The following is a 19,122-nucleotide window of genomic DNA, read 5'->3' as shown; positions in this document are numbered from 1 at the left end:
CGAAGAGGCACAAATGGGCAAGGGGCTGTGGGACAAGGAATGGAGAGAGGCCCCCAGGTGGCAGACGGAGGCCTCAGGGCAAAGTAGCGGGTCTTGGCAAGACCCTGCAACCTCTGGTCCCCCGGGGTCCCTAAGACTCCTCCCCGGCCGCCCCGCCCCGCCCCGCCCCGCCCCGCCCCGCCCGCTTTGGCTAGCTCCTCCCACGTGCCCCGCCCTGCACGCTCTGGCTGGCTCCTCCCCCGATGCCCGCGCCCCGCCCTGCGCGCTCGGGTGAGCTCGGCGGCGGCGGCGGCTGCGGGCTGGCGAGCGGGCACGCAGAGGCAGGGCGCGCGGAGGGAGGGCGCACCGGCAGCAGGTGGGCGGGGTACGGGCCGGCGGCGGCGGGCCGGGGGCTGCCAGGCTGCGCTCGGGCTGAGCGCTGCCGGCCGTGCGTCGCGCCATGGACTTCAACATGAAGAAGCTGGCGTCGGACGCGGGCATCTTCTTCACCCGGGCGGTGCAGGTGAGGCCGTGCGCCCTGGGCCTCGCGGCCCGGATGTGGGGCGGGCCGGGAGCACCCCTGCGGGAGAGCCTGGGGGTGGCGCAGGAGAAGCCCCTGGAGGCTGCCGCGCCCTCCCGGCTGCGGGACACCCTGGCCCTCACATCCCCTACTGCGGCGCTGCCCAGAAGAAAGAGCCCGGGGCGGCCGGCCACTCTGGCCGCACACTCAGCATAACCCGGGCCCCGGGACTGAGCCGGGCCGCGGCCCCGTTACCTGGGGGGAAGTATCGGGGCCCACGGTTTCTGCAGGCTGGGTTACCCCGCTGCCGTAGCTCCCGCCCCAGGAGGGAGAGAGCACTGGGAGGCCCCTGCCTCCCCGCCCTTGCCCAGCAGTGACTCTGGCAGTCGTCCGGAGGCCTGAGCCCCAGGCCCAAGGACCATGCACCTGCCACGACCCCTTCTCTGAGCCTCAGTCTCTGCACCCGTGCAATGGGCTGGTGGTACTGATTCCGTCAGGTCCCCTGTACACGCTTGGATAGTCAGTCCGGAAGCCAGGAGGGCTGGGATTATTTCCTTTCTGCTCCACGGGAGGCCTGTTTCCTCTTATTTCCTCCAAGCCTGGAGGATGGGGAAAGGGCTGAGGTCTGGCTGGGTGCCCTCCTTGGACAGCTGTCCGCTGATGGTGCCAGAATCGGAACAAGTCCTATCCACATTCTGGGGCCAGGAGAGAAACTGAGGCATCTTAATGTAACGGTGAAGACCTGGAGGCAGCTATGGGCGTGGATGCTCCCTGTTGTGACCTTGAGGAAGGGGCTTCATCTCTTGGCCTCAGTTGTTCAATCTGAAAAATGGGATTAGCAATCCCTCCCTCCCAGGAAGCTTGTGAGGAGAGCTGGGTACTCTGCGTGTACATGCTCCATAAAGATAAAGCTGTGGGGCGTCTGGGTGGCTCAGTCAGTAAAGCATCTGCCTTCGGCTCAGGCCGTGATCCCAGGGTGCTGGGATCGGGCCCCATGTTGGAGTCCCTGCTTAGCAGGGAGGCTGCTTCCCCCTCTCCTTCTGCCCCCCCCCCCGCACTCATGCTTTTTCTCTCTCTCTCTCTCTCTCAAATTAAAAAAAAAAAATCTTAAAAAAAATAAAGGCACGAATACTAGTAGTGTTAACGTAGTTAGTATGGCATGTGACCTTGGGCAAGTCACTTTTCACTTTTCCCCCTCCTGTCAATCGGGTGTGACACCCGGTCTGCCTCCAGAGGTGGCTGCAGACTTGGGGCTTGGCCTGTCGCAGTGCTCTGGGAGCCAGTCCTATTGTTTGTCCTTGCTGTTGTCTGGAGAAGCCCAGCCCCAGACAGTCTCTGGGAAACCCATGTGCTCATGTTTACTAGAAAGCACCATGTCCCGTGTCCCGTTGAGGATTAGTGCCCCAGTGAGTACTTGCTGCCTGGTATTTCAAGCCCCGCAGGGTGATCCCAGCCCTAGTGGGTTTCCTAGGACCCTGGAGCCCCTTGGCTGTCCTCAGTTCATCTGTAAGATGGGAACCATCCCAGTGTCGGTATGGCAACCGCTCTATCTCCCACATCTGGGAGAACCTGATCTGCCAGTTTCCTGCTATTGTGGGGTGCTGGCACCTGACCTAGCCAGGGCCTGCAGAGCCTGGGGTGTGGGGAAGCTTGAGCTCTGTGGCCTCCCTTCTCTTGGTCGGGGCAGGCCCAGTGGGTCACCCGTACTGGAGTGGGAGCCAGCGCCCAGGCTCCAGACTCTGGGGTGGAGGAGGGAGCTGGGAGCTTTATAAATAGAGGCTTTCTCTGGCTCTGCACGCCCACCCCCTGCTGCTGCCATTGTGCAGGGAGCAGCCTCGGACTCTGCAGATATCAGCCCCTGAAGCATGGGTCCCTTCCTCTTGGTAGTGATGGGGCAGGGTGACAGGCCAGAGGAGAGAAGTCTTGAAATATCACCTGCGTAGGACCCTTGGGACCTGCTGAGGCCAGGCTGCCTGGAGATAGGCGTCAGTAGGGATGGGAGGGAGTTCTTCATTCTCAGTGTGTGGGCAGCTTCTCTGCCTAGGGGCCACCATGCCAGGCCCCAGGACATACTGGGTAAGCCGTCAGCCCCTCTGCATACCAGGGACACCTTTTAGAGCCTTGCCCCATCGCCATCCAGTAGGGAGCCTGGTGATGGGGATCCCTTTTGCATGGGTGATTCTGGGATTCCAGGTCCCTGAACGGTGCCTTGAAAGTGAGGGTGAGTTTGTGAAGTTGGTCCAGGGGCTGGGAAATGCCCAGCTAAGGGCACCGAGGCAGGAAAACCTAGGGCATATTGAGTATGATGCCAGCGTAGGTGCGAGTGGGCCGTGGAAGCCATAGTACCAAGGCTGTTAGTAGTAACTGCCGTAATAGTAAGAGTAGTGGCAGAACTAGTAGTAGTAAAGGCCGTGAGGAGGCAGTAGCTCTGTCATCGTCTGAGCCGGGCAGGCAGCACTGGACAAGGGATGGAGGTCCGGAAAGCCCTGTAGGATACTGAACTTGGGTGGACCTGGAGTGTGAGGGATGGCTGCCCCGAGGCTCCGTTAACCTTGCACATTCGGGTGACATAACCACCTAAAGTAGGGTGCCTGGTCCTGCTGGGGTACGGGGGTTCCTAGGTAGCTCTGAGGAGGAACATGAAGAAGCCCTTCTGTCCGTGGTCATGATGAGAGCAGCTAAGGCTTGTTAGGGCGGTGCTGTGTGTTTCCAAATCTTCTGTGAGATAGGTCCTGTTATCACCCTTTGCCAGGGCAGGGGAGCCCCTGGCGAAGACCAGAGAGGTGGCTTTGCCTCTCTAAGCCTTGATTTCCTTATCTGGAAAATGGAGCTAAGGCTACCCCTAAGGGGCTGGGAGAGGTGAGGCCTGCTCGGGGGCCTGGCTCTGGGAGGCCCCAGTCTAGGGAATGTGAGAAGGCCCAGGAGTAGGGAGAGGCGGGAGGAAGCGGGGAGCAGCTGCTTCCCAGGTCGGGAGCCACAGGCTGTCAGCCTGGCCCACCCGGGTCAGGCCTACAGCGAGAAACCCAAGCCCTGTTGCATAATGGATGGCTGCCCAGTGACGCTGCCCAGTGACTCTCCGTGGCTGCCGCCCCCTCCCTGCAGCTGGGCTGGAGCTGTTGTTGGCCTCTGGATGATTGATCGACGCCAAGCCATCTGGGAAGGGCCTCCAGACTCCCAGCCCAGAGTGACCCTGACTTGAGCACAGTCTGCCCCTTGCTTAGCCTCAGTGGCATCATCTGTGACATGGGAAACTTGACTTAACTGTCCTAGAGGCTCTCGGAGACGTCAATGGGTCACTGGTGTCAAATGCTTATAGCCCAGGGTTGGAGCACCCCGCAGTCAGCAGTGCTGCTGCGTTAGTACTGATCTTTCTCCTGCAGGTCTATGCCCTTTTGCTATTTGACTACGACCTTGAACAGGCTCTTTCTACCAGAGCCTTCTGGATCAGAGGGGCCAGGACTTGGGCCAGTATCAGGTTGTTCTCGCGTGGCCTGCACAACCTCTGCCGGCTCTGACTGCTGGGACATCCCGGTTCTTGCCTGGCCTTGGGGCGGGGCTGCCAAGCTTTCTAAGCCTTGTGCGTGCCCAGCAGTTGGCTCTGAGGGGCTAGTGGTGTTCCCTGTCCACTGCACCAGGCGACCAGAGGCCAGCCATGTGGCTTTCCCATGCCCACACACTCCCTTTCCTTCCCGCTGCCTCGCCATCAGCTCTTTGCAGCAGTGGCACCAACTCCCTGCCAGACTCGGGCCTTCATGTCTTACCCAGACCTTTCTTTTTTTAATTATTTTATTATTTTATTTTAAGTAGACTCCACACTCCACCTGGGGCTCAAACTCATGACCCTGAGCCCCCTCAGGCGCCCCTTACCCACATCTTTCTCATTTCATCCTATTTCAGCTATGAGGGAGCTGGTATTTTTTATTATTCTCATTTTTCAGCTCAGGAAACTGACGCCAGGGAGGCAAAGCCACTTGCCCAAGGTCCTACCGCTCATCAGTGCAGACCTGAGACTCAAATCAGGTCCCTCTGACTCTGAGAGCTGGGTTCTTCCCACTCACTCCCCTGGCACCCCCTCCCCACTGGCTCCCAGTCCCCCAAGGAGCCTGTAATCACCCCAGACTTTGCTCTGTGCTCTGCACCTATGTTACCAGGTGCTCAGGGAATAAAAGTCAAGCTAGGAGGACCCTTAGAACTAGGCCCCCAATGACTCCTTATCCCCCTAAGTAATAAGGTAGATTTTTGTACACATGTGCATTTTTTGGGGGGGTCTCTAGCTTTCTGGGTTTCCAAAAGAAGCCGTGATCCCCAACCTTTGGTCCAGCGTAATTTTACAGAGAGGCAAATTGAAGCACAGAGCAGGGTTATAACTTGGTCAGGGTCACAGAGCAGGTTAGGGGCAAAGCCAGTTTCTTGACCTTGGGCTTGGTTCTAGTTGGGTGAGTGGGGAGGAGGTATAGAAGCGTGGGGCAGGGGCAGTCTTTGCTTCCCCGCTGCCAAGCCCTCCCCATCCCTCAACGCTACCCACCCCACAGTTCACAGAGGAGAAATTCGGCCAGGCTGAGAGGACTGAGCTGGATGCACACTTTGAAAACCTTCTTGCCCGGGCAGACAGCACCAAGAACTGGACGGAGAAAATCCTACGGCAGACGGAGGTGCTGCTGCAACCCAACCCCAGTGAGTGGGCACCGGGCGGTCCTGGGCGAGGGGCTAGAGGCCACTGGCAGGAGGCCTGGGCCGCAGGTGGCACACGGGATTTGGATCAGGTTACTGAGGCTTCTGAGGCCTGCTTAGGACGAGGCGAGCAGTTAAAGAGCCCAGCAGAGAGTGATGGGCTCCAGGATGCGCTCTCTGGGGCAGCAGGAGGTTTAAGAGTTTTGCACCAAGGAGTTGGAGAAATGCTTGAGACTAAAACACGCTTGGGAAGAGGCAGGGAAAGCATGAGCTCAATCTGTTGAGAGGCTGGCGGGGCCTAGAGATGGAGAAGGGCTTGCCCTGAGTCACACTGCAGCGAGCGTGAGCAGGGAGCACGCAGAAGCCTCGGGCAGGAGAACCTGGGGGGCGGGGCGGGCTGTCTTGGGGTCGTGAAGCTATCTGCCTCCAAGTCTCCTGTATAAGTGGGTGTCCCTGGAGCTTTCTGGAGCCAGCGCCGGACGACTGTCCATGTGTGTACTAGGTTCTGTAAATCCATATCAGATGGAGGGAGAAGTGAGTGGGCCTTTACTTTGGGCCCGTCACCCCCAGCCGTGTGACCTGGGTAGGCATTTCATGTCTCCGAGCTGTGGCTTCCTCCTCTCTGGAGTGAGGGGTCCTCTGGGGTTGAGTGCTGGTTTCACTAGGTTGAAATAGGCTCCAAAGAGAGAGTAATCTGCCTGTTACCAGGCCAGGCACCCCCATGGGGGGCCCTGGTCTGGGTCTGTTTCTGTCCCCATGGCTGCCATCCTTGGGTTGTACTGAAGAGCCCCGTGGCTTTGGCTGCTGTCTCCCTGCAGGTGCCCGCGTGGAGGAGTTCCTGTATGAGAAGCTGGACAGGAAGGTGCCCTCGCGGGTCACCAACGGGGAGCTGCTGGCTCAGTACATGGCGGAGGCGGCCAGTGAGCTGGGGCCCACGACTCCCTATGGTGAGCCAAGCCCCCAGCCAGGGTCCGGGGTCACAGTCTCTTGCTCTCGAATTTTCCTCCATCTCTCTCTTCCTTCCTTTCTTGCTTTGTGTTTGTGAAGTACACAAATATCTCCTTGTCAACATTCATGAAATGGATGAATGAAAGTGCAGAAAATGAAAAAAAAAATTGAAATAAATGAAAATAAACAAGTGAGGGGCACCTGGGTGGCTCAGTGGGTTAAAGCCTCTGCCTTCAGCTCAGGTCATGATCCCAGGGTCCTGGGATCCAGCCCCGCATCGGGCTCTCTGCTCAGCAGGGAGCCTGCTTCCCTTCCTCTCTCTCTCTCTCTGCCTGCCTCTCTGCCTACCTGTGATCTCTGTCTGTCAAATAAATAAATAAAATCTTCAATAAATAAATAAATAAACAAATAAACAAGTGAAAAAAATTCATTTGCCTTGCAAACACCTCAGTCAGTGCAGATGAAAACAGAGTGAGAAACGGAAGTCTCTCTTACCCAGTTCCGGTTTCTGTGCCTTTCTTAATGGGATCGTACTGTGCGTACCCTTCTGTGACCTGATTTTTCATCTGGGTATTGTGTTAGCTACCTTCTCCCAGTGGCACATACTTTTTTTTTTTTTTTTTAATTTTTAATGTTTTACAGAGATAAAATTTACATGCCATAAAATGCACCTGTTTTAAGTATATAATTCAGTGCTTTTTCGTGAATTTACAGAGTTGTGCAAACATCCCCCCCCCAAGCCTATTTACAGAACATTTCTGTCCCCTGCACAAAAGGCCATGTCTGCTTAGAGTCAGTCCCCAGTCCAGTCCCCCTGCTGCTAACTATTCATGCACATTCGTGTGCCTATAAATGTGCTTTTTCTGAACCTCTCATATAAATGGAATCACATATTGTGTTGGGTGGTTTTTAAGATTTTATTTATTTGAGAGCGAGAGAGAGCACATATGCATTCATGAGGAGCAGAGGGAGAGGGAGGGGGAGTGTGTCCCACGCAGGCTCTGCATGGAGCCGGATGTGGGGCTCAATCCTGTGACCCCAGATCATGACCCAAGCCGAAAGCAAGAGTTGATTGCCTGAATGACTGAGCAGCCCAGGCCCCCCACGGTGTGCTGTGTTTTGCATCCGGCTCCTTTGAGCATAGCATCTCTGACGTTTATTTGTGCCATAATGTGTTTTAGGATTTCATTCCTTGTTATTGCGGGATAGTAAGTGTCCCGTTGTATGGCTAGACATTTGGGTTGTGTCCTTCCGAGCGTTTGCACAAAGAACTTTGTGAGGGCATGTGTTTTCCCTTCTCCTGGATATGCACCTAGGAATGGACTTGCTAGGTCACACAGTAAACTTAAGTTTAGCTTTTTAGGAAATTACCAAACTGTCTCCCGAAGTGGCTGTGGGATTTTGTATTTCCACCAGCAGGATGGTGGTTAATTTCCGTATATTTGGATTTTCCAAGTTTCCTTCTATTGTTGATTTCTAATTGATTTTGCTGTGATCAGAGAGCATTTTCTGTATGATTTTAACCTTTTACGTTTATGAAGATTTGCTTATAGCCTAGTATATGGTCTGTCCTGGAGAGTGTTGTTCACTGGAGATCATATGCTGTGTTGCTGTGGAGTGGGGTAGAGACAACAGGCCAAATTGGGTGACAGGGTTGTTCTAGTCTCTGTGGGCTTGCGGATTTTGTCTGGTCCTTTGCATTACTGAGAAGTACTGAAGTCTCCCACTATTTCTGTTTCTGGCTTCAGATCGTCAGTGTTTACTTCATATGTTTTCGGAGCTCTGTTGTGAGGTCTGTGTATTTACTCTTGTTGTATCTTCTTGATGAATTGACTTATATCATTGTAAAATGCTGTTGTCTCTGGTCACGTTCACAGTAAAGTCCATTTTATCCGACAGCAGTTCACGCACTCCTGTTCTCTTAGGAGGACAGTTCACATGGTATACCTTTCTCTGTTCTATTTTCAACCTATTTATGTCTTTAAATCCAAAGTCTTTTGTAGACAGTACATATTTGGATTTTTTTTTAAGATTTTACTTATTTATTTGACCAAGAGAGGGAACACAAGCCAGGGAGAGGGAGGGGGAGAAGCAGGCTTCTTGCCGAGCAGGGAGCCCGATGCAGGGCTGGGTCCCAGGACCCTGGGATCATGAACTGAGCCGAAGGCAGACGCTTAACCGACTGAGCCACCCAGGCGCCCCTGTATTTGGATTTTTTTCTTAAAAATCCACTCTATCTTCACTCTTTGATTGGAATGTTTAATCCATTTGTATTTAACATAATTATTGATGTAGTTGTTTCCAGATCTGTTAAATTTGTGGCAGAGCTCTTCCAACCAGTATTCTTTATTCAAGTCAGCTGTGACGTTGGTCTTCCTCAATTATTTGCCGTTGAGATCACTGCTGTTTCCAGCAGGGTCCCCTGGATTATTTTGTGCTCCCACCCAAATCAAGTCAGCCCCAATACCACTACCTTCCCCTGCGGCCCACCCCCCACCCCTATCCGCTGCCCACCTGCGGACTTGCCCCGCCCAGGCAGAGCTACAACAACCGCAGAGGCAGAGCCGAAGAGCTGACCATGACCATGGGAGCCGCCCTCGACCCCCCCAGCCCCACCCCGCCGCCCGCCCCGCCCCAGGCTGGGAAGCCACGGGTTCCCATCTTGTTCCTACCAAGGTCCAGTAGTTCTTGAGTAAATATTCTCAGTTTCTTTGCATTTGGTCAATTTCCAGAGTCCGGAAACATTTGCTTTTGACAGCGATACCCATTTTTACTGTTGCTTTTTGGGAACAAGATTTGTTGAGGTGCCTTCTGTGTTCTGGAAGTCTCTCCCCCCACCGCCCCCCTCATCTTTGTCACACTGTGTCCTAGTCCGCGTTTGGGACGTCCCGCTATTTATGTCAGTCTCCTGTCGACAGACACGCAGGTCGCCCCACAGGCTTCCAGGCCAGCCGATCCGCACTGAGCCCGCAGTGCTCACGCCTCCGCGGCCTGCCTCTCCCTGGGCGCTCCCTTAGGGTCCGAGCAGCCCGAGCCCGAGCCTCTTCCTCACCCTTAAACTCCATTTAACCAGGGAAGACACTCATCAAGGTGGCAGAAGCTGAAAAGCGCCTGGGAGCCGCCGAGAGGGATTTCATCCACACGGCCTCCATCAACTTCCTCACGCCTCTGCGCAACTTCCTGGAAGGGGACTGGAAGACCATTTCGGTGAGAGGACTGGGGGCCCCCGCTTCCTGGTCACTGCTGTCCTCCTCCGCGGGGCCGCCGAGACAGGCTCTCCTCCCATCCCGGGAGCCCGGCACTCCCAGGGCTCCCCAGATGTGGCTCTTGTGGACCGAATGACACAGTGGGTGTCCTCTCCCTGTCGGGGCCTCGGTTTCCCTGTATGGCCCTGACGGCCCGGTGGGCCAGTCCTGCCGCAGCCCAGGCTCTCACTCTGCCCTGCTCCCCCTCCCCGCAGAAGGAGAGGCGTCTCCTGCAAAACCGGCGTCTGGACTTGGATGCCTGCAAAGCGCGGCTGAAGAAGGCCAAGGCTGCAGAGGCCAAAGCCACGGTAGGTGTCCCTGCTGGTGTCCCGCCCCACCACCCCCAGCTCTGTTCGGAGCCAAGGGAGGGTGAAGGGACCTGACGTTTGGCATGACCTTTCTTCCCTTTCCCTGCCTGGAGAGGCTTGGCTGGGGGATGCTGGTCCTGGCTGACCGCTTCAGGTCATGCCTCTCTGCCCCTCCCCCGCGGGAACCCTGGCCACCCAGAGCTCTGGGTCCCAGGGCAGACATTTATGGAGTGGCCTGACCAGCAGTGCCCCGACCCAGGCTCAGGGCACGCCACAGCCTCCCCAGACAGACAACCAACTGGAGTTTTTCGCATGGCCCTGCCCTGTCCTTCCTGAATGCTCGGCTCTGTCCCCCGGCTCTGCCCGGGCATGGCTCCCCCTTACTAACTACCCCACCCGCTGCTCCAGCGCTGGTCCCAGGGTGCCCTGATGGTGGGAACCCTGGAGCTGGACCGTGCACCTGCTTAGGGACGTGACCGAGGGCCCTTTCAGGTAATCGCGTGGCCCTGGGTCAGGACTTCCCTCTGCTCTCAGCTCACTGAGGCCCGCCCGGCCTGGCCAGGCCGGCCGATGGAGTGTGGCACAGTTTGCCCGGGGCTTAGGCCAGGGTGGGGAGAGCCGGCCTGAGGGGGAGCACGCTCTCGGCATGTCAGGCTGCTTGGCAGTGTGGGGGCCTAGAGGCCACCTCACACCCAGGAACCAGGTCGAGGGCAGGCCGGGGGTACCGTCACCTGTGTCTTCCCAGACTCGCAGCTGACCCAACTGCTCCTTGCGTCCCTCTCCCACAGTGTGGCCACTGGGGACCACGGAGTCTTGGCCTGTGCCACCTCTGGTGAGAGCCAAGGGCAGGGTCTCAGCACACCCGGGTGTGTGGGGTCCCGATCGGAGGCAGGGGCTCAGCCACTGGAGTCTTGTTGTGGTTGGGTGAGATGACCCATGGCTACAGGGCTGACCTCTTGAAGTCAGCTGGACAGGATAGTCTCCTTGGAGTACCTCGGCCAGAACCGGCTTCTCCTCCACCAGGCAGGCCAGGGGAGCCTTTCCTTAGTCACCAGAGCGGCACGACCTCCTCTCCAAGTTGTCTGGCCCAGACAGCCTCAAGCCCTTGAATTAGGCCCCGCGCCCTCTGCAGAGAGGCCCAGGGCAACCCAGGCGCAGCAAGCGCCCCAGAGGACCGCAGCCCGGCGGGTCACCCCTGCCCTCCCGCGTAGACCCAGGCACACGGGCAGAGCAGGACTCCTTCCGGACGGCAGGGTCGTCTGCCCACCTGCCTGCCACCCACCTCGGGGGGCCTGCTCCCGCCTGCGCTGTGGACTCACTAACCTCTGTGTTTTTGTTCCTTTCCGTTCTGCTTTGGGTAACTTGGCTCAGTGTGAGGGAGATGTGAGTATACCTTTCCTGCGTGCTGTGCTGCTTCTGGTTTGCCCGGCCCAGCCTCGGGCCCAGGGGCCTGGCCGGCCCAGGGGACGTCCTGGGCGTTTTGCAAGCAGCTGGTCTCCCCACCAGAGCCTCTGCCGTGCATAGCCTCTGGTTTAGGGAGACGCCAGGCACTGGAGCCTGTGAGTCAGCTTTTTGCAAACGTGGAAAGCCTGTCACCCTGTCCATCCATGCGTCCATCCATCCACCTTGTTGTGGGGGAGGGGCCTGGTCCTGTGTGGAGATTCTGGGATGGAGAAAGCCAGGGTTGGGGGTGATTGGTCTGGAGAGCTGTGGCTCTAACCGGAATATCTGAGCCAGGCTCGGGTCCGGGGAGGAGGGGGGCCAGGCCCAGTCTGCGACTCACCTGAAGGCTCCCTGGCATCTGCTTTCCTGGGCTCCCAGCGTGACCACCCACCTGGTCTTTGTCTGACTCTCCATGTCCCCAAGCCCACCTTGTGTCCAGGAGGTTGGAGTGGGGAAAAGGGTCCATGTGGTATGTGTCTACAGCCTCCTGTCCCTTGGGCCGGGGCTCCTGGCCTCCCCCGACAACCCCACCCCGTGGGAGATGCTGGGGCAGCGCCTGGCCCGGGATGACCCCCCTCCCCTCCGTGACCTCTGTTCCCGCCAGACGGTGCCTGACTTTCAGGAGACTAGACCGCGTAATTACATTCTCTCGGCCAGCGCCTCCGCGGTAAGCGCCCCACCCCGGCCGCCCGGCCTCTCTCTGCCCTGGCACCAGGGGACTGCGTGGCACCAGGAACACAGGGCGCATCCCCCGAGCCAGGAAGGCACCAGCCCTGCTCCTGGCCGCCTGCCTGTGCCCTGCGCCTGATCACGGGCCTCCCTCCTCTCTGTGCCACGCTGGAGCTTGGGGCCAGGTCAGCCGCCCCAGACAGCGTGGGGACAGCGCAGGCTCATCTTCTGGGACCCAAAGGTCTGCCCTCCATCCCCCATCAAGGGCACTGCCCCCCAGTCCACGTCGGGCTTGAGGACCCCACAGCTGTGACGAGGGGGGCACTCTTCATCCAGCCACCTCTCTGGCACACCTGCCCAGCATCCTGGCAGCGAGGAGGGGCCCCGAGCCCGAGCAGGGAGGGTGGGGACCGGTGGGCTGGGGGCAGGCGTGTCCGGGGGCCCAGGGCAGCCATGGAGGCTGAAGACTCCGAGTGCCGTGGGTTCTTTTCTCCTGTGTTGTTCCTGGGTATTCACCGTTCAGTGTGGGTGGGACACGGGCCAGTCACACCTGCCCCATCGTACCCGCCCCCACCACGGCTGTGCCTTCTCTGCCTTCTTCTCTGACCTTCCGTTTCCAACCGGGGGGTGGCACGCACTTGCTCGGGCCGTCAGGCTCTCTCCGCCCCATCATAGCATGTTGCCGTGTGTGTGTCTGTGCCCTCAGGCGGCGGCCGGGCCATCGTCCCTCGGGGTGGCAACGCCGGAGCACTCCAGCAGCCCCTCTCTCTGCGTGTCCTCCGGCCATGCGCGCAGAGGTCACTCCCCACGTTTTGGTTTTCTAAATGGCACCGTGGTGGGACATCTCGGGACACAGGGCTGGCCCCGCTCCGCTTTCAGTCCCTCAGGTCGCCATCTTAGGACAGACTTCCCGCGCTGGGCAGGAGAAATGGGTCTCCTAAGTCGTGGCGGGGGGAGGGGGGTCTTTCTTCTTTAGACTCTGGATGACACTTCCTGCCCCCCTTCTTGGGCCGAGTGGAAGGAGGAATATCCCGGAGGGTGGAGACCGCCCTGTTTTTTTCTTTTGCCATTGAACCCCAGTGTGACTCGGGCACGAGGCTGCCTTTCTCTGCCGAAGGACAGAAAGGTTCAGTGACTGGCCTAGGGTCACACGGCCCTGCGTCCCAGCCCACCAGCCTTAGCTAATTGTCAGGGTGGGATGGGGGACACTGGGTCTCCCATCAGGGCCCGGGGGCTTCCGCTGTAGGAGAAACCCAAGCAGGACTTCCCAGCTGGCTGTCCCCTACCTCCCCTGCATGCGGCATGTTGGGCTGGATGTGGTGGATAGCGACGCTGCTCACACCAGGCCGCGCCCCAGCCTCAGCTCCTGGTTGGGTTCGGGGGAGTGAGGAAGGGTATGGGGGGCGCGGGGGGGCCTTGGGGAGCTGGGGCAGGGCGCGGGCTCTGGGGTTCAGCCGTCCTCACCCCACTCCCCCACTGACCGGTGCCCCCTCCCTCCCCTGCTGCCCGGTCCTGTCGTGGTCTCCGAAGCTCTGGAATGATGAGGTGGACAAGGTGAGTCTGGACTCGGGAGGCTGGCCGCGGGTGGGGGGCCGTGGGTGGGGTAGGGTAGGGGTCAGATTGGTTTCTGGTTCTGGGCTCTGCCGCTGTCGGGGGTATTACTTGTTCTCTCTGGGCACACTGCCCCCACAATTCCTCTGAGCACACAGGGGAATGGCGCTGTCAGATGGCTAGGGACAGTGTCACAGCAAGGTTGTGTCAGGGCACCCATGGGTCAGTCCGTCTTTGGCTGCTTGCAATGGACTGGGTCCAGAGGGGTCCCAGCAAGGGGGCAGGGCTCCAGGCCTGAAGTCAGGGGTGAGAAGTGCACTCCTGCCACCAAGATCTCTATCCGCGTCCCCAGGGGGATGTGTCCTCTGCACCCAGAGTAGGAGAGGTGGCTGCTCCAGGGTGGACCACAGATGGGAGGGAAGGTGGGGCCACTGTTGCTGTCAGCCGCCGCCCCACTCTGCCTTTCCCAGGCCGAGCAGGAGCTCCGAGTGGCCCAGACGGAGTTTGACCGGCAGGCGGAAGTGACCCGACTCCTGCTGGAGGGGATCAGCAGCACTCACGTGAGTCCCGCCCTGTGCTGCCCCTCTGTTGTCCACCATCTTCCTGGCCCCGCCCCGGGCCCCCCACTGAACTCCTCCACAAGGGGTCAGACCATGAACTTGGATCTCAGAAGCAGGTGGCGAGGGGCAGTGCTTGAGCCCAGGGTCCTCAGGGTGGAACTTCAGCTTTGGTCCAAGTGCCAAAGGCTGCGCAGCCCTCCCTGCCCTGCAGGGAGCCGGTGGCTTGGGGCCAAGGGCGGAGTGCTAAAGGCCGGGGTCTGCGGTCAGGCAGGAGACAGGGAGCGTCTGGTCGGCCAGGCCGCCTCCCAAGCCAGCACCGCTCTCCCCGCATCGCCCCCCTCCGCAGGTGAATCATCTTCGCTGCCTCCATGAGTTTGTGGAGTCCCAGACAACTTACTACGCACAGTGCTACCGCCACATGCTGGACTTACAGAAGCAGCTGGGCAGGTGCCCGCTGGGGTCCCCCGGCTCCCAGGCCCCACAAGCAGCCCATCCCCTTCTCCCCCTGGGGCAAAGACCTTCTCCCCAGGCTCAGTAAGCCCCCAGACTCGCAGGGCGGGTTAGAGGGCCCCTGACCAAGCCCTCTGTCGGGGCATCACAGGCCTGTGTGGGTGACAGGGAGGTGGCTGGCCTGGGCAGGAGGATGGCAGGGACAGGGAGGTACGGCTCACGATTCCCCTCGCCTTGCTTTTTTCTTCATGCTGCCAGCTCCCAGGGAGCCATGTAAGTAGCTGGGGTCCCCTTGCCTCTGTGGCAGTGGGCCCAGGTGTTTGGCAGAACACATGGGACTCCCACGGGGACACAGCTCCCAGCTGAGATGTCACCCTCTCCAGATTCCCAGGCACCTTTGTGGGCACCACGGAGCCCGCCTCCCCGCCCCTCAGCAGCACCTCGCCCACCACCGCTGCGGCCACTATGCCCGTGGGCCCCTCTGTGGCTGGCCTGGCCCCTCCAGGAGAGGCCGCTCTCCGCCTAGAGGAGGTGACCCCCCCCGCCAGCGGGACCCGGAAGGCCCGGGTCCTCTACGACTACGAGGCGGCCGACAGCAGCGAGCTGGCCCTGCTGGCTGATGAGGTGGGTCTGGTGCCGCGGGGTTGGCAGACGCCCGCCTCTGGAGGTGCAGATGCCCGGGTCTCATGGGGCCCTGACAGCCCTGTCCCCATGCTGTCCTGCCCCGGCTGGGCTGTGACCACCCCTCTGCCCTCCTCTTCAGCTCATCACCGTCTACAGCCTGCCCGGCATGGACCCAGACTGGCTCATCGGCGAGCGAGGCAACAAGAAGGGCAAGGTCCCGGTCACCTACTTGGAACTGCTCAGCTAAGCCGGCCCCCTCCAGGCCCCTGCCCAGCCTGGCCTGGGCGGGAGAGGACAGGAGGCAGCCCTGCCACTTGTCTGCTGGTGACTCAGCTGCTCAGGGTGGGGAGACTGGCCCCATTCTGTCCGTGCCCCCCGGTCGTCCAGCTGTGAGGGGGCCCCTCCCCCAGCCCTGCTTCTGGAGCCCCCCACCCCGCCTGCAATCCCCCGAGCACCCCGGCTCCCCAGCCCTCCTGGCTCCGCCTAAGGAGGATGGAGGGACTGGCCGCAGTGCTGCCCTAGGCACCCTGACCCCGCGGGAAGCCTGGGGTGTGCCCTTGGCCAGAGAGCACCTGCCTTTTGGTTGCCAAAAGCAACAAGATGGGGGGGGGGGCAGGCAGGTGTGCCGCAGGGCTGGGGCCCGGGTGGCAGAGGGGCGCCGGCGGAGCGGCGTCTCCCAGGTGCTGCCCCGCCCTCCCGCGCGGACCGCTCACGCCGAGTTCCGTGGCTCAGCCTGCACTTCTCCACACTCACTTTTTAACGGATCTTTTTACTCTGCCTGTCTGCTTGCTCTCTAGCCAGTGACAAATAATAAACTGTCCTTCACGTGCACGTCGCCTCGGCTCCTGTCGGGCTGTGGGCCCCCCGGGGCTGGCCCTGAGGGTGGGCAAGGGAAACCTCCGAAGGGCGGCTTCCTGCTCCCTCCTTCCCGGGCCGCCCTGCCTCCCGCAGGGCGCGCGTGGCTCGGGGGGCGGCCCTGTTCCTGCACAGGAGGCTGCGGAAACCTTTTGTGCCTAAGAGAAACTTGCCTAGATGCGGGCCGAGCGGAGCGGACCGTACCGTGTGTGAGGGTTTCAGCTGCCGACCTGTGGCCGGTCTGCATGTGCTCAGGCCGTCCTCACAGATGAGGGAAGAGAACAGAGTCACCTCCTCGAGCTTCCATAACGGGCAAGTGGCCGCGCAGGGACTCTAGCCCAGGTCAGTCTGGTTCTAGAAACTTCAGGTGAAGGCCCCTCACCAGGCCCTGCTCTCTGGTGAGGAGGTCCTGCTCCCCAGGAGGGGCAGGGAGGGAGGCCCGGGCGCGGGGCTGTAAACCGGACTGGGACTTCAGGAGAGGCCACACCCATGAGCAGCTCGGCCGCCGGCAAATGCAGTGTGGTAGGGGCGAGGGGACGAGAGCTGCGCGAGCCAGGGAGGGGAGAACTCGTGCCCACCTGCGCAGCGAATACTCTGCTTTCCCCAAACCTCCGCTCCACTCCTGGGCACCTGGCCGAGAAGGACGTGCTTAGCGCCGAGAGCTCGATGCTCACCCCCAGGTCCTGAAGACACCAGCCGTTTATCTATAAACAGTCTTTTAATATTTGTATAAATAGACCACAGTATTACCAAAAACTGCAAGAACAGAGCATGGAAAACATCTTCAGACCCGGGCACACAGCCTCTCCCGGCCACACGTGACGCTGGCTCCCGGCCTCCGCTGGGCGGGGGGCAGTGCAGTGGGAATGCTGGAGGGAAGGAGCATACCCCTGCGACATTTTGGACTTGAGGGCGCAAGTGCAGCCGACTCGTGGCTCCCACCTGGCTGTGGACCTCCTGATCTATTATAAAAATAACGCCAGTGGGCGGGTGGCTGGAGTCGGGGCTGCGGGCAGGCGAGAGGTGCTGCTCAGTCCCACGCGGGCCGTCCGGCCGGCCGGCAGCACCCCTGCTGCCCGGGGCGCCGCACAGGCTGGCGGGGGGTGGGCGGGCAGGCCGCTGCCCTATCTTTGCACGTGCCGCACAAAGGCCTGCACTAGCTGGATCAGAGGCTCCTGGCTCTCCGGGCTGGCCTTGGAGAGAGCGGTGGACTTGCCCTGAGGTGAGGGGAGAACGCCGGCAGCAGGGGAGCTGGGCGCCCCCCGGCGGAAGTAGCGGGAGAGGCTGGAGAGCAGCGTGCTCTACGAGAGAAAGGTACTAGGTGAGGCCCGGAGCCCTGGGCCCTTGGCCGGCCTTGGGAGGTGGGGGGCTGAGTGGGACCCCACAGGCTCGTCCCCATCAGCCGCCCCCTGCTCGTCCGAGCCCGCTGTCCGTACCAACTCCGAGCTGAGCTCCTGCTTCATCCGCTGTTTGTCCCGGGGATGCACAGCTGGGTCCCTAAGGTAGCGCACGGCCTGGGAGATGAGCAGGTAGAAGCAGTTCTCCATGGTGAACATCAGCAAGGACCTGCGGAGAGGGCGGGGCGGCTCTGGTGCGGGGAGCCAAGCTGGCCGGCAGGAGGCACAGCACCGAGCCAACAAGAAGGCTGACCCACGGGGGCCCTGACCCCAGCTCGAATTCTAGAAGGAGGGCTTTTCTTACTTCAGCGTCCTGGTCCCTTCCGCCTGGGTGCTGAGCCCCACAGCCTGGGTGAGGGGCTCCTTTTTCTTGTCCAGCTGGAGGAAGAGAAATGGGGTAAAAAAATAAGAAGGTAACAGTTCTTAACAGGTGGGACTCCCTGTGAGCCTCCTACCCGAGGCCGTGCACGGAGCAGCTGTCCGCTACCTCACTCGGGCCTCACGATAGCCCTCCTGGGGCGGCTCTCGCACACTCAGTCGGGAAGAGGAACAGGCTCGGGAGGGCTGAGAACGTGCTCGAGGCCACAGTTAGGCGGCGGGAGACCAGGAAGAAGACGGGAATGTTGAGGGGCCTGAGTGTGACAGCCCCCAGCTTACCTCTCCAAGCATGTTGAGGGCCACATTCACCGTAGCCAGAAGGGTCCCGAAGGAGGGGGCCACTTCAGAGTCAAAGGTGGGAGTGGTAAAGCTCAGGGCAAAGAGGAAGTTGTATTCAGCAAGGTCCAGGGACTGCAAAGCAAGACAGGAGTGATGTGGAGCTCCACGAGGGCCCCGGGGCATAGGGGAGCCTCAGTAGCTCACCGCGGGCACTCGGGGCAGCCCGGCACTTGGGCAGGCCGGTACCTGATCCAGCAGGATCTGGCAGACGTCTGGGGTGAAGTGGCGCAAGGCCGCCAGGGTCCTGCTAAGGATCTTGAGGAGCCCGTACTGGACTGTGTGTAAGGCTCGCTGTTCCGATGCCTCCGTGTCCGCCGCAGGCTGCTTGGAGGAGGAGCAGGAGGGGGCCGTGGGAGCAGCAGCGGGTAGTCGCTGAACTCGGGGGGCAACAGCCGAGGGAATGCCATCCCCATTTTTGTTCTGAGGGAGACAAGAAACCGAGGTGGAGTCCCGAGACACCGGGCCGCGGCCCCGCAGGCAGCCAGGTTACCCCGCTCACCTGTAAGCAGTGCTGCAGCATCTTGCGGCTGTGCAGGAGGGACGTGCAGGCCTGGCACAGGTAGCCCAGGCTCACCTGCAGGGGATGCAGGGCCAAGGCGGGGCTTGGGGGGCGCTCAGCAGCAGCCCAACCGAGCGGGACCCCCAGAGCTCCCCCCGAGCCCCGAGTCCTCCATCCCTGAGCTCCCACGGGGCTCACCTCCCATGTTCTCGGGCTGCAGATGTTAGCGCCGCTAAGGACGCCTGCCTACGAACTAGGGCAAGAGGGGCCCGGGAGGTTTCCCTGGGACCTAGCTCAAGGCCTAGCACATACGACGGGTCCTAAGTAAAGGAGGGAGATGGAGAGGGGCTCCGGGTGCCTTTCCGTAGGACACGTGGCTCTTGACCTTGGGGTTGTAAGTTCGAGCCCCACGTTGGGTATGGATATTGCTTAAACTCTTTTTAAAAAAGAAAGACGATAGGGATCATTTTCCCATTTTACAGACGAAAAAGGCTCAGAGACCCTGAAGTGACCTAACCAAGGTCAGAAAAATGAGACTCCTATCTCTATCTGACTCTGGGACCATTCTTTCCCTACCTCCCTTACCTCCGACCCTGCTGGCCCATCCCTAAGGGATATGAACCAACATCTCCAGCTGAGCCCAAGTTCTTAAGCTACAAGGCTGTCCTTTACTGCGGACAGAAAGC

The 19,122-nt window shown here is 60.1% G+C and overlaps 2 protein-coding genes across 13 annotated transcripts in view; one reads left to right on the top strand and one right to left on the bottom strand.

The window, feature by feature from the left end:
* The first annotated feature begins 247 nt into the window (after window positions 1-247).
* On the top strand, window positions 248-15,799 carry SH3GLB2 (SH3 domain containing GRB2 like, endophilin B2). 12 transcript variants are annotated; one of them, XM_045082557.1, is made up of 14 exons: window positions 248-502; window positions 5,032-5,173; window positions 5,989-6,117; window positions 9,192-9,325; window positions 9,579-9,671; window positions 11,043-11,054; window positions 11,719-11,781; window positions 12,760-12,909; window positions 13,314-13,337; window positions 13,805-13,894; window positions 14,241-14,428; window positions 14,603-14,617; window positions 14,728-14,968; window positions 15,108-15,799. In XM_045082557.1, exons 1-14 carry the CDS (start codon window positions 440-442, stop codon window positions 15,213-15,215), a joined length of 1,452 nt encoding a protein of 483 aa, XP_044938492.1. In that variant the 5' UTR covers window positions 248-439; the 3' UTR covers window positions 15,216-15,799. The 12 variants fall into 12 exon arrangements, with proteins under 12 accessions (XP_044938492.1, XP_044938493.1, XP_044938494.1 ...); XM_004757137.3 differs by having other exon boundaries at window positions 249-502; window positions 14,241-14,341; XM_045082558.1 differs by lacking the exon at window positions 11,043-11,054.
* Window positions 15,800-16,522: 723 nt separating this feature from the next.
* NUP188 (nucleoporin 188) overlaps window positions 16,523-19,122 on the bottom strand; it is a 49,223-nt gene continuing 46,623 nt past the window's right edge. The window contains exons 39-44 of the mRNA XM_013058806.2: window positions 18,437-18,511; window positions 18,124-18,357; window positions 17,878-18,009; window positions 17,525-17,598; window positions 17,260-17,389; window positions 16,523-17,124 (exon numbers count right to left, since the gene is read on the bottom strand). Coding sequence (XP_012914260.2) covers window positions 16,948-17,124; window positions 17,260-17,389; window positions 17,525-17,598; window positions 17,878-18,009; window positions 18,124-18,357; window positions 18,437-18,511 — 822 coding nt within the window. The 3' untranslated portion in view covers window positions 16,523-16,947. The remainder of the gene's footprint in view (window positions 17,125-17,259; window positions 17,390-17,524; window positions 17,599-17,877; window positions 18,010-18,123; window positions 18,358-18,436; window positions 18,512-19,122) is intronic.

This window comes from Mustela putorius, unplaced genomic scaffold (assembly GCF_011764305.1).
Source record: "Mustela putorius furo isolate JIRA1106 unplaced genomic scaffold, ASM1176430v1.1 tig00000596_pilon_pilon_pilon, whole genome shotgun sequence".
NCBI lineage: Eukaryota > Metazoa > Chordata > Mammalia > Carnivora > Mustelidae > Mustela > Mustela putorius.
The sequence above is the reverse complement of the archived record's forward strand: the minus strand, read 5'-3'. Positions and strand labels throughout refer to the sequence as shown.

Bases quoted from the DNA above. Each gene is read 5' to 3' on its own strand.
- SH3GLB2 (XM_045082557.1), top strand. From the start codon at position 440: ATGGACTTCAACATGAAGAAGCTGGCGTCGGACGCGGGCATCTTCTTC. The intron at 5,174-5,988 runs GTGAGTGGGCAC...GTCTCCCTGCAG, and splicing joins GCTGCTGCAACCCAACCCCA to GTGCCCGCGTGGAGGAGTTC. The intron at 11,782-12,759 runs GTAAGCGCCCCA...TTTCTTCTTTAG, and splicing joins TCTCGGCCAGCGCCTCCGCG to ACTCTGGATGACACTTCCTG.